Here is a 15,669-nt window from a genome sequence, read left to right as displayed (position 1 = left end):
ACATTTTGGTAGCCCGACTGGAAAACACAATAGCCCCGGGACGTCGGGCTAGCGATTTTGTGAGCCCTGTGTATTGTTGTATTCCATGCTTTTACAGCGCCATAGAAATATGATGGCAATTCGTTTGCCTACGCTGCCGTCGCGTTCTACTCGTCGTTTCTGGATGAGGGTAACAGAGACTGGTGACAGCGAGTTGTGTTTTCCCAGAAATGCGACGCTTTCTTTACCGCCATCTGCGTATTATTACAGGTGCGTATCACGTCATTCATGTATATCACGAGCACATGCACACTTTGGTCAGAGCGGCAATACTGCGATTAAGGCGTTTATATTTCGATTAACATACGCTAGGGCTGTCAAAATGGCTGAAAAACTAAAAAAAAAAAAAAATTCTGTGCACAGTAATCATCAGAATCTCTCTTCATCTGTCTCTGAAAATGTCCGGATTTTGAAATCATCCTGCAGGTGCTCATTAACCAGGTGATTACAGCACATTGAAAAATATACATAACCGGAAGAATCGATACACTGCTTCGACGAGCACTTCCGGTAATCAATTCCACTGTGATAAAGGTCTATTGGGTGATTGAGTTTGTGTTCCCTGACTTTGATGGCAAAATGCAGATGTAAATTTGGCCGATTTTACACCATAGACTGTATAAAAACATGGACGTAGTGTCCGTGACGTAACCCGTAGACTTCCGACGAGCATTTTGAAGCCTGAAGTAGGCGGAGCCAGCCGTCGCCATCTTGGCACCGCGTAGATTTTGTGCTGCAAAACATCCATGACAGCCGTTGTCCATGCTGGCAAATAATAATGGCCATTCGACGTGAATTATATAAATAATTTTAAAAGCACGGCCATTTAAAACCCGAGGGTCTACCATGTGCATAGTAAAGCGATCACTGCAGACAATCCTTTTGGGTGGGAATTAATATAAACACAGATATCGGATACCAGTTGTGTCTAAAGTGAATGTAAACAGACGTGCCAAAAAATCGGATATGGTCAAAAGATCGGATTTGTGCATTAAGACTTGCCGTGTAAACGCAGCCTTTATGTTATCAGACTCACCTGGGCGATCTCTACCTCTCCCACTTTGAAGACGTCCTCCGCCTGCACCGCAGACATCAGCTGGGACACGGTGCAGGGAACGATCTGCTGCGCTCGAGTTCTCTGCACAACACACACAAACATCACACAACAGACTTTATTGTCACCCTGCTTCAATGACTATAGCTTTCAGGTTGAAAATGAAACGCGACTTGAAAACTAAAGTTGTAGAATGTCATGTGTGTGTCAGCAAAAGCCAGTCAAGAAAATGTCTGGGACATATATAATTTTAAAATAGTAAAAGCCAGTCATTATTTTTTTATTACTTTGTTTATTATTTTTATGTTAATTAAGCATACCCCTGGTGGGATAGTAACACTCATTGTGGACAGCAAAATTTGTACACATTCACAAGTAGTGCTATTTCTCTATTATATATATACTATTGTAGTATATATGAATGTTTTAAACAGTGCTTTTTTTCAATTTTATTAGTTGTTTTTTATATTTCTATTTAGCTTTGATATACTTTTATTTCTGTTTTAGTAATTAACTAGTAATTAGTATTTCTTTCAGGTAGCTGCAACATTTCTGATTTTCAGTTTTCATATTTTAAATATATTTTTTTTCATATTTTATTTCAGCTTTGCTACAACTTACTGCAAATTATCTTAATAGTTTTAGGCTTAGTTAACAAAACAACAACACTGTTCCCAAGCAAGAGAAGGTGTCATCATTTATTTGTGGTCTATTTTCTGAAGAGACAGACTAAAGATAATAAACATCTGATGAAAGACGATAACTTTGAAAGTCATAAACTTTAACTTTGAAGGACGCAAAGCATACACCATAAAATGCATGAATACGTAATAAAAATGAATTTTTAAATATTAAAAATAAATAAATAAAAGATGCATTATAGTAACTAGAATTGGGAATTTAAATGTGCATAAATGTACTGTACTGTGTACTGTATTAATAATTAGTTCTACTTACATTTAAGCTTCTTTAGGCAACATTGTATTCTTATTCTGCTTTTTGTTGTTGTTTTGAGTTATATATAATACATATACACAGACACATCTCCCTGACAGGTTTCATACCGAGTTGAGGCAGACTACTGACCGCTTTCTTGTCTCCTCCCTGCGAGGCGGCTGGAGACCCAAACCCTCCTGGAGACTGTGTATATCCAGCCATACTGGCCTCGCCGTATTTACCTGCCAAAATAGAAATAGCTTCTATTTCCATCGAGACCACTCCATGTGTAAACCAACATCGACATACTCACTGTGAAGCATGACTGTAGTGCGAGTAACAGACATCCTGACAACACAACTACATCACACTGAGCTCTCAAGAGTCTTATTAGCAAGTTAGCAAAACTCAGTAAGCTAGGAGCCACAGCGTGTTACACACAAGTCATTACTAAACCACATACCTTGGTTCCACATTTTACTCGCTAATGTTTTTCTCCTGAACACGAACTAGCTCGACGAAACTCTGGAAAATCTCCCGCCACCGCCGATCGCGCACTGCTTGACGTCACGACTCAAGTCCGCGCGCTGAAACTACGCATGCGCATTTGTACACAAACGTAAATATTGTAAGTGTAAGCCTTTCTTTAACCTTTTTCTGGAAGAGTTAAAACTGTATACGTATTTGATTTCTGAGTCTTCCAGTAAGAAAGCTGTAAAAACTGTGAATCTTTTCTTAAAAGGTACATTATTTTCTTGCTCCCTGGCATGTAGTATATTAATGTCATTCTGTGTTTCATAATAAAAAATAAAAAATACAAATAAAAAAACTACGCATGCGCATACCAGCACTGCCGCGAAAGTCTGCCTGCTTCAGAAGCAGCGAAGAATTTTATTCACAAATGTAGATTTTTTTTAAATCCCCCCCATGTTTATAGTATTTAAGAATTATTCGAGACAATACTCAAAAACTTTGTCAAAAACAAAAAATAAAAAATCTGGAATCTTGTTAGATTTATTTGATAAATATAATTTATTATAATGTTTTTTTTATCCCCTGTGTTTAATCTATATGTATTAATATAGATGGTTTAAAGAATGAATGTTCTTTGTTTAATGGTATTTTTTTGTTCTTTTTTTTATTCTGTGTTAGTCTAAGCCCTTTTTAAAACTGTTGTCCTTGAATGTAAGTTGTATGCCAATTTGTTCTGTAAACTTGTGATTTTTTTGTTATACTTAAAAAAAATTGTTTTTTTTAAATAAATAAATAAAAGTCCTTCAGAAGCTTACAGATTGATTTTTTTCTTCAACAAAAGACATACTCTGACCCCTTTCAATATTTTTAAACTAATAAAGGAGCCTAACATTTAAGTTGATTTGTTTACGCATTTTAATTTCGTGAAATCTTTAACTACCGGTATATAATTTTGTTAATATTATATTATATATTATATTATGTTATATTATACATAACAAAACGTATTCACGCTCCTTCTTGTGTGTTTAGACAATTTGTTAGTTATTTATTTAGTTAGTTAATATCTGTCTTTCTAATAAATACTGTTTGGACAGTGTTTTTTTATGTAAGTGTCAATTAAATGCCTAATTTCCTAATAATATTATGTGTATCTAGTATGATCTACACAGATAAAATAACACCGTACAGTGTTTTTAGGAGTATCGTGGAAAACTGTTAATTGAAGACTTTTTTTTATTATTATTACAAAACATACAGAAACAGGGAAGCGAGACATGAATATATTCCAACAAAAGGCAATTATAAAAATAAGAACAGAAAACAAATATTCTGGATTTGCATTATCGATACATAAAAGTGCAAAAAATAAACTTACATTCTTTTAGAAAAGTTGTCATAATACATCAAAAATGTGGCACTCTTTTTGTTATTTGTAAGTCTAAGAGATGAAACAAGAGAGTCCAATTCAACAAGAAAAAGGGGGAAAGACAAAGGAAATTTAAGCCATTTTTGCTCGGGGGAGTAGCTTTACACTCAAACAGTCAGTAGTGCAGAAATGCAACACCAGATGTCAGTATTGGACAGGGTTTTTTACAACCTTTCTGCTAGAAATGTATATGAATGTTAAAATCAAAAGTAGTTTTAATACGTTGTTTTGGCCACAGCTCACTTTTTAGTTTTTCCTAGTTAAAATTTTTTTTTTAAGTCCTCATTACATTTGCTCTGGTAATTAGGTAGTAATTTACATTTTCAGAATGCACGCTATGACGGATCACGAAACAACACCAGAGAATACTAAACATATAATAATTTCTGCTAGTAGCCGGTTAACTGTACTTGTTAACATACTCGGTGGAGTAGCTTTACACTCAAACAGTCAGTAGTGCAGAAATGCAACACCAGATGTCAGTATTGGACAGGGTTTTTTACAACCTTTCTGCTAGAAATGTATATGAATGTTAAAATCAAAAGTAGTTTTAATACGTTGTTTTGGCCACAGCTCACTTTTTAGTTTTTCCTAGTTAAAATTTTTTTTTTAAGTCCTCATGTGTCAGGAATAGATTTATAAAACATAAATATTTTGTGTAATTTGCCAATTAATAAGAACTTATTAACCTTGCATCATGCATAATAATTATATAATAATGTGGACAATTAGGTGGTACAGTTGAAATGTATCTTTGTAAATATAGCATTATTTTTACAGCCGTCCATGGTGAATCTTTTCTGATAGTGTTTGATGCTTACAGAAACACACATAGGTGTTGAGAGAAAACTGACTTTAAAAAAAAAAAAAAATCACTTTTATTAAAATTTTAACATTTTCAATTTCAGCTCAACTGTATAATTTTAATAAGGCTTTATCTTAAGGTCCTTTTTATATTGTAGTCAACATTTGAAGTGGATTTGATGAAAGGTTACTTGCATGTAATTATGCATAATTCATTGTTATTTTAATTCTAAGTACATGTAACGTGTACCAAAATAAATTGTCACCGAAGAATATTATAGAGACTTGAGTGGACACTTTTCAACACCCTAGCATTGAGGCAGCATGTTTTACACGGACAAACATCTCTGAAATCTAGTTTATTATCATGAATGTTTCACCAGTGACTTCTTCTTTGACCCCCTCAGCAGTGACGCTGTCAGGGATGATGCAGATGTGAAGATCGAGTCTAAGCAAGACTCCGTCCTGAGCGTCCAGACCCCAGACAGGACCTATCGGGTGAAGCTAACGCCGGCGGTGAGTCTGCTGGAGACGTCGTGCCAGAGGAGTCCTGGAAACACTCAACACGGATCACACTTCAGACTGCGGCTCAAGGTGGAGCAGCCGACAGGTACACGCTGATTATTACCCATAAGCACTTTCTCACCAAACCCCAGCATCTGGAGGTCTTTAAAAGAGTCGCTCTTATTTTTTGTGATCAACTTTTTATTCAGCTTTAACACGAGATGTACACTTGGCTTTGTTATATGGCAAGTAGTGTGTATATATATATATATATATATATGTGTGTGTGTGTGTGTGTGTGTGTGTACTCTTATTTGATTCTCATTGGATTTATTTGAGGAATGAGAGGAATGAGTGCATGATCTGCACACACACACACACACACACACACACCAGATTCACAGATCAGTGAAGAACAAAGCAAAGTCCAGTAATGTGACCTGCTACTCTGAGCCTGAGCTTTACTTCATGTCAGAACAACTCAGAGTCAGCTCAAAACTCAAAACTTTTTATCCCAGAAAACCAATTTAAGTAGCTAGATTTTTTATTATTTGTGACCCTGGACCACAAAACCAGTCATAAGGGTCAATTTTTCAAAATTGAGATTTATACATCATCTGAAAGCTGAATAAATAAGCTTTCCATTGATGTATGGTTTGTTATGATAGGACAATATTTGGTCGAGATACAACTATTAGAAAATCTGGAATCTGAGGGTGCAAAAAAATCAAAATATTGAGAAAATCTCCTTTAAAGTTGTCCAAATGAAGTTCTTAGCAATGCATATTACTAATCAAAAATTAAGTTTTGATATATTTACGGTAGGAAATGTACAAAATATCTTCATGGAACATGATCTTTACTTATGTCCTAATGATTTTTGGCATAAAAGAAAAATCGATAATTTTGACCCATACAGCAGTTTTCTACTCGTGATTGTAATTTAGAAACATGGATTTTCTGTAAAGATGTTTTGAAACTATACAGCGTTATACATATTAACCTGAAATTAAAGGAATTCAATTGAATAGTTGAAAATCATTGCAATGATTTATTTTAGTGTTATTTTTAACTAAAACTAAAATTTCTTTGAAATGAAATGAAGCTGAAATAAAATAAAATATAAATATTAGATAAAAAAAAACGTAAAGCACAGAAATGTTGCCTTGACAACTAATTGAAATTATATAAGTGTAAGTTGAAGTACTAAAATTACTAAAACAAAAAAAAAAAGCTAAATATTAAAACATTTAAATAAAAATTTGAAAAATTACAATATTAATAAATAAAATGGAAATATGAATAAATATTGTCAGAACACCTCAGAGTTAGCTGGCTCGAACCTATTTGTCCCAGTATTTTTAGTTTAGATTTTTTTTTTACTGTTTGTTATATTTGACAATCTTTGCAATGCTCTATAAAAGCGTTATTATTGTTAACCAAAACTGATTATTAATTGAAATAAAGCTCAAATAAGACTAAATATAATAAAGCAATAAGCCCCAAGAAGCCGTGGTTTACAGTGAATTTATAACAGCTATAACAGCTAAGGGGCGTTGTTAGGCACGTTGTTAGCTGTTATAAATTGACTGTAAACCCGGGCTTCACGGGGCTTATTGCTTTTATAAAACGGTTATTCCATATACGTAGTAAGGTTTCACAAAATAAAACAGAGCAAATAAAGTGTAATGATATTAATAAAAACAGTATTCTTCCACCAAACAATGTAGTTCCAACAAAGCGGTAGCCGAGCAACACACAGAAGTAAACAAAGGTGTGTGTTTGTAGAGTAATTTACAACAGCTTCGAACGCGGCTCAGCCAATCAGAATCAAGGACCGGAACTATCTGTTTTATAAATTTCAGATAAAGCACTTAAAGCAACTAAATAGAAATTAAAAATGTTGCCTTGGCTACTAACTGAAATACAACTTTTAAGTGGAAGTGCCAAAATTACTAAAGCTAAAGCTGAAATAAAAACCAAATTAAAGCTAAATATAAATATTTACAAAGAAATTACAAAAAAGCATAACAAAAATACTACAATTTAAAAATGAAATAACAAATAAAATAGTAACATTTTAATTTTAATAAACACTCTGATTAATAAATAATACCCAGCTCTCTACAGATGCTAGTGTTTTCTGACCCTATCTAATAATCAGTATCATCAGATGAATCATTGGTTATCCAAACAAGTATCATCTCTTGGTATGCTTTATTTGTGTTTGTTCTGTGTTTCTTCCTCCAGAAGCTCCTTGCAGTGTGATTGGACAGCTGCGGGTCAATGTGACGTACTCCTTCCTGTGCCAGTCTTGTGGCTCCATGGTGCTTCAAGACAGGTTACTATTCATTCTTTTTCATTTCCATTGATTTGGTGAAGTAGTGCATGAAAGCATAGTGATAAATTCACTGTCAGACACATTATTTCAGTGTTCAGCTATTATCAGACTATCTTCTTACTCCTAAAGGACTTTTGGGCGAGTTCTTCCTTTGCCCAATGGGAACTGGAATGCATTAGTGGACGACTGGTGCTGCCACCCCGATCCCTTCGCAAACAAGAAGCTGCTCCCGCGAGAAGGAGACTGTCTGGTCGGGGACACGTTTCTTCTGTTGGCTCGGGACAGCAGCTGTGAGCAGACCCTCGTACGGGAAGAGAACTCGCTTCAGAAAGCCTCTGCAGAGGTAAGCTGTGGAGTTTAGAGATGCATGATTCAATTAAGCAAAAACAGCACTCTTACTGATTTCTAAACGTCTGATTCCTGCCTGCCAAAACAGTGAAGCTTCAGAGCTCTGAAGACACATGCAGTTGTGATATACACCCTAAGTAGTGCACAGATCTGACTTACACAGCCTGAGGGTTGACAGAGGAGGCAGATGGCTTGCTTTCATCACAATAAAGGCTGAAGAGGCGTAGGGGAAATCCACTCTTAAAAACATTACGCTCGGCCGGGCTGTGGAGGAGAAGCGGTAATGTCTTTAAGAGGGATTGATTCTCTTTCTCGAGCTCAATCTGTGTGTAGCCTGTGGCCATGCCGAGGAGATGAAAACATGCTTTCCAGCACTTTTTCAATCCTAAATGACTTCAGCACACAGTCGTCGGTTTTCTTATTGATTTTTTTTTTTTAACTAAATATTTTCAGCATACAGTCGAAGCAGAAGTTTGAAAACAAGTTGAAAAATGACTTGCCGTTTTTGTGCAGGAGTGTGAAACACTTTTTAAAACAAATGCTTAGTGAAAAGAAGTGTTCAGCCTCAGGAGGTCAAAATAAGCATTACATGAGAATGTTTTATTTTCTGCTCATGTTGCATGAGGTTTGCAATATTCCAAGCCTGTTAGCAAAATAGCAAGTCACGGGATTGCAGATTTAGCTTAAAAAATAAGCTAGGCTAGTTATTTTGTCATCCAAAAATGGGTTTGCAGTTCTTCATAAACTAACCAATGACATTTTGAATTAAGCTATCATTTATATCAAAGTTTAGAATCGGTAAGATTGATTATTTTATCTTCTTCTCATTAAGGCTGCATTTATTTGATCAAAAATACAATAAAAACAGTAATATTGAGAAATATTATTACAATTAAAAATAACTCTTTTCTATATGAATATACTGTAGAATGTAATTTATTTCTGTGATCAAAGTTGTATTTTCAGCATCATTACTCCAGGCTTCAGTGTCACATGATCTTCAGAAATCATTCTAATATACTGATTTGCTGCTCAAGAAACATTTCTGATTATTATCAATGTTGAAAACAGTTGTGCTGCTTTTGTAACATCTTTTTCACCTAAGATTATAAATGTCCTTAAATGCATTTGATCAATTTAATGCATCACTGGTGAATAAAATAATGAATTTTGTTCAAAATATCTTACTGACCCCAAACTTTTGAACAATAGTTTATATTTCCTGTAAATTAAGGACTACATTTATTTTATTTATTTTTTTCCAGAATAACTTTCATAATAGGGTGGAATGGTAGAAATCCAGTAAACACTTACAAAATGTGTAAACATTGAACAAAACAAAAAAAGATGACTGAACTTTAGTATTCCATTCAACTTTTCATCTGAAGCTGACAATAGAAAAGGTTTAAATCACACTTCAAATAGCTGCTGTTTCCAGCTGAGTGTGTTATGAATATGCCTGCCGAGTGAACTGACTCGACCTGTAATATGTATTACCATGTAACCACTGCCATATGAAGCAGCTTTTGTGTTTGTCCACAGCAGAAGCGCAGCAGCAAGCATGTGATGGTGTCCTGCAGGAGCTGCTCTGCGGCGCTGGGAGAGGAAGTCACTGCAGGTAAGGAAAGCAAAGCAGCGGAATAATGTGGTAACACACCATTGAGTCATTTGACACGAGTGCAAATGAAGAAAACCAGAGCTTATTTATGTATAAATCATGATGTCATCCATTACCCATGATGCATATTGGCCATTCATTGTTGCCATTAGCAACAGCCTGAGACTCTTTAATATGCTTTGAAATGTTATGTTACTGACCCTTGGGTATTTATAAAAGTGCTGTGCTTTTGAAGCAAAAATAGTCTGTTTATCTGTTTGCAAAGGTCTATTTTTAGTGATTGTAAGTTCTGTAGTTTTTTTGTGTTTTGCCTGTATTTTAAAGGGATGGTTTACCCACAAATGAGCATGCATTTACTCACCCTCATGTTTTTATAAACTTGAATAACTCATGTCTTCTGCGTTGACATACGTCCTCTTTGATGAACTCCTCGAATCACTGAGAGCCACTTCACAAACTAGAGATATCATGAGTTTCGCCCATATCAGGAATGTTAAATCAGGTTAATTGAGTTCAGCATTGTCGATTAATTGCACATTGATACTTGTGTGCAGACAAAACGGGAGTGAATGTGGAGTGAGTGAAGAGAAAAGAGAAAAGAGTGTGTAGGCTATTAATAATTGTCTTGAGATCAGAAAATATCAGTTTTTACTGTGTTTTCTTTATTGTGTGTATTCAGACTACTGTGTGTTAAAAGAACTGGGGAAGTGAAAGGACAGTATGTGTTTTAGGGTAAAAACTAGCCTATAGATATAGTATTTATGGATGGCTTTGTTAGCGTATCACGTTGTGACAGTGTTATTCATATTTATAGCTCGCATTTTAAACAATTTTTCATGCAAAGTGCATAAAAATTTAAACCACACTGAAGTAAATGACACTATTGTCTTCTGTAGAGCTGTGCTGCCTTATAGCTGAAATTGAATTTATTTTATAGTTGAATAATTTTACAGCACTAACTGTTATTCTCCTGTTTATTACTTTGACGCTGCTTTGAAACCATGTGTATTGTCTAAAACCATTTCTATTGTATTTTCCTGTTTATTAATGCGAAACTGCTTTGAAGCGGTTTTGTATAAAGCGCCGTATAAATGCGTATGACTTGTAGCAACATGCTATTTCATGTTAGCAATGTGCTAAAACTTGTTAGCAACATGCTAAATTTTTTTTACTGATGTGCAAAATCATGCTAGCAGTGTGCTAAAACATGTACAATGTGCTAACAGCATGCTAAAACATGCTAGCAATGTGCTAAATCATGTTAGCAATGTGCTAAAACATACTTGCAATGTGTTGAAACATGCTACCAAACTGTTACAACTTGGTAGCAACATGCTATTTCATGTTAGCAATGTGCTAAAACTTGTTAGCAAAATTGCTAAAACATGCTACTAATGTCCAAAATCATGCTAGCAGTGTGCTAAAACATGTACAATGTGCTAACAGCATGTTAAAACATGCTAGCAATGTGCTAAATCATGTTAGCAATGTGTTAAAACATACTTGCAATGTGTTGAAACATGCTACCAAACTGTTACAACTTGGTAGCAACATGCTATTTCATGTTAGCAATGTGCTAAAACTTGTTAGCAACATGCTACTAATGTGCAAAATCATGCTAGCAGTGTGATAAAACGTGCAATGTGTTAACAGCATGTTAAAACATGCTAGCAATGTTCTAAAACATACTTGCAATGTGTTGAAACATGCTACCAAACTGTTAAAAAAAAAATACACTGCCAAAAAAAAAAAAAAAAAAAAAAATGGAAGATGATGTAAATACAACATAGATTAATTGAAGTATGTTTGACAAGAAAATACTTTTTCAGTCTTGCATCGAAAAAAATACACATTGATGTTACTTAATTATTTAAACTTACTAGCAATTTTTGAATGAAAAACAGTTTTCTAGATTTTTTCAGTAAATCCTTTCGAAATGTTTCAGTGTATATGTACTAAAAGGTTAATTTTGTTACATGTGCAAAATAATGTGATTATTTCCAATAATCAGAGCAAGGACTTAACAGATGTTTAGCATCCTGTTTACATGCAACTTTCATTATTCTACCGCTAGTATTCACATATCCCACCCAATGCAAGGGATGTTTTTGACCATCAATATACTGCATTAAATTAAAAAATGTGATGCCTAATTTGTATTGTGTACCTTACAAGCACATGCACACTTTGGTCACAGTGGAATAGAAGCGATTAAAGCGTTAACATGCCTGTTAAAAGCAGCATACACCACTTGTTTTACTGCAGTTATGATTGCTATATGAGCTTAATCGCTTCAATTTGATCAAAATATTGCGTTAACATGAGGTAAATGTTATAATATTGTCTATATCTCATTATGATCACATTATGAAGGTGCATGTAAACGTAGTCAGAGTTATTCAGGGTCTCTTGCAAAACATTTTGCACCATCTATCTCTGAGCTTTAGTCAAAAACATACTGGAGTTTCCTTCCCTCTGTGCCAACATGTCAACAGTTCAACTAACTTTAATTATGTTGGTTTGACAAAGCCAAGTGAAATCATGCCAGCAATGTGCTAAAACATGTTAGCAACTTGTTAAAACATACTGTGCAAAATCATGCTAGCAGTGTGCTAAAACATGTACAATGTGCTAACAGCATGTTAAAACATGCTAGCAATGTGCTAAAACATACTTGCGATGTGTTAAAACTTGCTACCAAACTGTTACAACTTGGTAGCAACATGCTATTTCATGTTAGCAATGTGTTAAAACTTGTTAGCAACATGATAAAACATGCTACTAATGTGCAAAATCATGCTAGCAGTGTGCTAAAACATGTACAATGTGCTAACAGCATGTTAAAACATGCTAGCAATGTGCTAAATCATGTTAGCAATGTGTTAAAACATACTTGCAATGTGTTGAAACATGCTACCAAACTGTTACAACTTGGTAGCAACATGCTATTTCATGTTAGCAATGTGCTAAAACATACTTGCAATGTGTTGAAACATGCTACCAAACTGTTACAACTTGGTAGCAACATGCTATTTCATGTTAGCAATGTGCTAAAACATACTTGCAATGTGTTGAAACATGCTACCAAACTGTTACAACTTGGTAGCAACATGCTATTTCATGTTAGCAATGTGCTAAAACATACTTGCAATGTGTTGAAACATGCTACCAAACTGTTACAACTTGGTAGCAACATGCTATTTCATGTTAGCAATGTGTTAAAACTTGTTAGCAACATGATAAAACATGCTACTAATGTGCAAAATCATGCTAGCAGTGTGCTAAAACATGTACAATGTGTTAACAGCATGTTAAAACATGCTAGCAATGTGTTAAAACATACTTGCAATGTGTTGAAACATGCTACCAAACTGTTAAAACTTGTTAGCAACATGCTATTTCATGTTAGCAATGTGCTAAAACATACTTGCAATGTGTTGAAACATGCTACCAAACTGTTAAAACTTGTTAGCAACATGCTATTTCATGTTAGCAATGTGCTAAAACATACTTGCAATGTGTTGAAACATGCTACCAAACTGTTAAAACTTGTTAGCAACATGCTATTTCATGTTAGCAATGTGCTAAAACATACTTGCAATGTGTTGAAACATGCTACCAAACTGTTAAAACTTGTTAGCAACATGCTATTTCATGTTAGCAATGTGCTAAAAACTTGTTAGCAACATGCTAAAACATGCTACTAATGTGCAAAATCATACTAGCAATGTGTTAAAACATGTACAATGTGCTAACAGCATGTTAAAACATGCTAGCAATGTGCTAAAACATACTTGCAATGTGTTGAAACATGCTACCAAACTGTTACAACTTGGTAGCAACATGCTATTTCATGTTAGCAGTGTGCTAAAACTTGTTAGCAACATGTTAAATTATGCTAGCAATTGTGCTAAAACATGTTAGCAGCGAGTTAAATCATGTTAGCAACTTGCTTAAACAGTTTTGCAATGTACTAGAACATGTTAATAGCATTTTATTGACTTAAAGTAAAATCTTCAAACGAAAGTTATTTCAAACTTCCAAACAAGGCTTTGTCAAGCCAACGTCAAAGTTTGTTTGCAAACTTTAATTTAACTGTTTCTCTGCCATGACAGCAGTTGATTCAAAAGAGAAAACTCTGAAACCAGGAGACTTTTTTTTTTTACTCGTGATGTCCCCTTTAAGTCTGCTCTTCAGGTAGTTTCTTTTCTCTTTTAATTATCAGCTGTGGCTTCTGAACACAGACGCTCTGGTCGCCTCATTTCCCGACGCAGCAGCGAGGGGCGACAGCTTCATATCCGCAGATGAGGTTCATCAGTCATGCTGGGCCGCTCAAGCAGTCAAAGTGCTGTACATCCTCTGCTCTGACAGCAAACTCCAAGAGTAAGTCATAGTTCACCCTGACATCTGCGCTTATTACTCATATTAATGTCCATATCTAATCAGACTCCACCTGAGGATGTGAATGAAATCACATGAGTTTTGTAGTCTAATGTAGAAATAGATGCGCCCTGTGTTAATATCTTTGTAGACCACTTTTAAACCTTGGCAAAACAATATTAGGACAACATAAAGCATAAACATCTCTAAAGTTTGTTAGCCTTAAAACAAGAAAAATACATATATTTTTAATGCCTTGTTTTTAGAGAATAAAAGAAGTAACTCCTATCCACTCTAAAATAAAAATCATTAGGTTTATCAAAGTATATCTGGGTAATATGGAAGCCTGTTCACAACGGAATAAAAAAAATGAAGGTAATTGCATACTTATTTCACAATTCTGTTTTTTTCTGAGATTATATCTTGCTATTTGTTGTTTTATTTTATTTAATTTTTTTTTTGCAGTTGTGAGAAAAAAGTCTAAATTGTGAATTAAAAAGTTGCAAGTAACCTTTTTATTTATTTTTTTATCTCGTGGTGGAAACAAGCTTCCATAGTGTAAAGATACGGTTTGAAAGATGGATTTGTTTGATACCTTTTTTAATGTTACGAAGCGTAGCTTTAACTAAAACTAAAAACATAAAAGACACTTTCATTACTTGAAATAAAATAAGCAGTGTAATGTTGCGCGAGGAAATGCAGGCAGATGTGCAGGAGTAATAAATAATCACTAAAAAGCTGTCACTCACTTCAATTGATCGCAATCTCATGATGTTCCTTTATAATCAGTGAAGCTCTCTGCAAATAATATCTTATTTACGTGTCTACGTGTGGCGTTCAGCACTGAGTAGCGTCATCAGTGACGTCATGTGCAAACAACCTATTACAAACAAGTTTGTTTTAGCTACATTAAGCCTTAAACAAAATAAATGTTTTAATGTAAATGTAAAAATGACTATTTCAGTCATAACAGTTTTAAGAATATGTGCAGTTACTGCGCTTTGCCTTTGCAGAAATGTTTAAAATGTCAGAAAGAAGTATTAATAATAAATTGAAGGAACTACAGCTGTAAAAATGGTTAAAGTATGGCAACTAGTAGCCAGGAAAGCACTGTAAATGCACAAGCTGAGAGAAATGCTGGCATAGTTACTCTCAGACCTCCTCGAGATGTGTAATGTTCCCGTGGTAAGAGCTTGAGGAGCCGTGGATGCTGGGATCACAGAGGGACTGTGGGTGTGCGCTCTGCACTTCATTGTGTCTCTGACACCAGAAGGTCGTTACGACTCTCTGCTCCTCTTACCTCGTCTCGCTCACCTTTATTTCAAGTGTACATTCATTCTGCCTGTTTTCCTACCCTGCGCTGGAACGTCTCTCCACCTCGCTGTAAGTAGAGGTGCGGATCAAACATGATCATAGCATGCCCCGAGCCGTTATGCTAAATAGAGGATAGTCTTACAGGAACCAGACTTTTGACTACCCTAGGGGTTGCACCGACTAATCGACTAGTCGACTTCAGTGCTCTGCCATGACGCTTTAAGCTTGACGTCGACTAGTCGCTGGTCCTATAGAGGGCGCAACAGGATTAGAAATCTTTGAAGGACTTCCACATTTACGCTCTGTTTCCAAACAGTTCAAATGACAAATAAATGCATACTCTGAAAGCGCTCCGTGTGAATCACAAGAAGTGTGATTATATTACTGGATGCTCGAAATTGAATGGGAGAATGCACGTTTTAAACAGC

The 15,669-nt window shown here is 35.1% G+C and overlaps 2 protein-coding genes across 2 annotated transcripts in view; one reads left to right on the top strand and one right to left on the bottom strand.

Annotated features, from left to right (window-relative positions):
- rpa2 (replication protein A2) overlaps nucleotides 1-2,629 on the bottom strand; it is a 16,817-nt gene extending 14,188 nt beyond the window's left edge. Inside the window, exons 1-3 of the mRNA XM_016519598.1 lie at nucleotides 2,493-2,629; nucleotides 2,180-2,271; nucleotides 1,076-1,177 (exon numbers count right to left, since the gene is read on the bottom strand). Coding sequence (XP_016375084.1) covers nucleotides 1,076-1,177; nucleotides 2,180-2,271; nucleotides 2,493-2,505 — 207 coding nt within the window. The 5' untranslated portion in view covers nucleotides 2,506-2,629. The remainder of the gene's footprint in view (nucleotides 1-1,075; nucleotides 1,178-2,179; nucleotides 2,272-2,492) is intronic.
- Nucleotides 2,630-4,396: 1,767 nt separating this feature from the next.
- Nucleotides 4,397-15,669, top strand: part of LOC107713909 (E3 ubiquitin-protein ligase E3D-like) — a 24,782-nt gene continuing 13,509 nt past the window's right edge. The window contains exons 1-7 of the mRNA XM_016519557.1: nucleotides 4,397-4,410; nucleotides 5,120-5,346; nucleotides 7,491-7,581; nucleotides 7,711-7,924; nucleotides 9,472-9,547; nucleotides 9,825-9,829; nucleotides 13,773-13,930. Coding sequence (XP_016375043.1) covers nucleotides 4,397-4,410; nucleotides 5,120-5,346; nucleotides 7,491-7,581; nucleotides 7,711-7,924; nucleotides 9,472-9,547; nucleotides 9,825-9,829; nucleotides 13,773-13,930 — 785 coding nt within the window. The remainder of the gene's footprint in view (nucleotides 4,411-5,119; nucleotides 5,347-7,490; nucleotides 7,582-7,710; nucleotides 7,925-9,471; nucleotides 9,548-9,824; nucleotides 9,830-13,772; nucleotides 13,931-15,669) is intronic.

Source organism: Sinocyclocheilus rhinocerous, unplaced genomic scaffold, assembly GCF_001515625.1.
Source record: "Sinocyclocheilus rhinocerous isolate Xijiao unplaced genomic scaffold, SAMN03320098_v1.1 scaffold1470, whole genome shotgun sequence".
Lineage (NCBI taxonomy): Eukaryota > Metazoa > Chordata > Actinopteri > Cypriniformes > Cyprinidae > Sinocyclocheilus > Sinocyclocheilus rhinocerous.
This window is presented reverse-complemented; position numbering and strand designations above follow the sequence as displayed.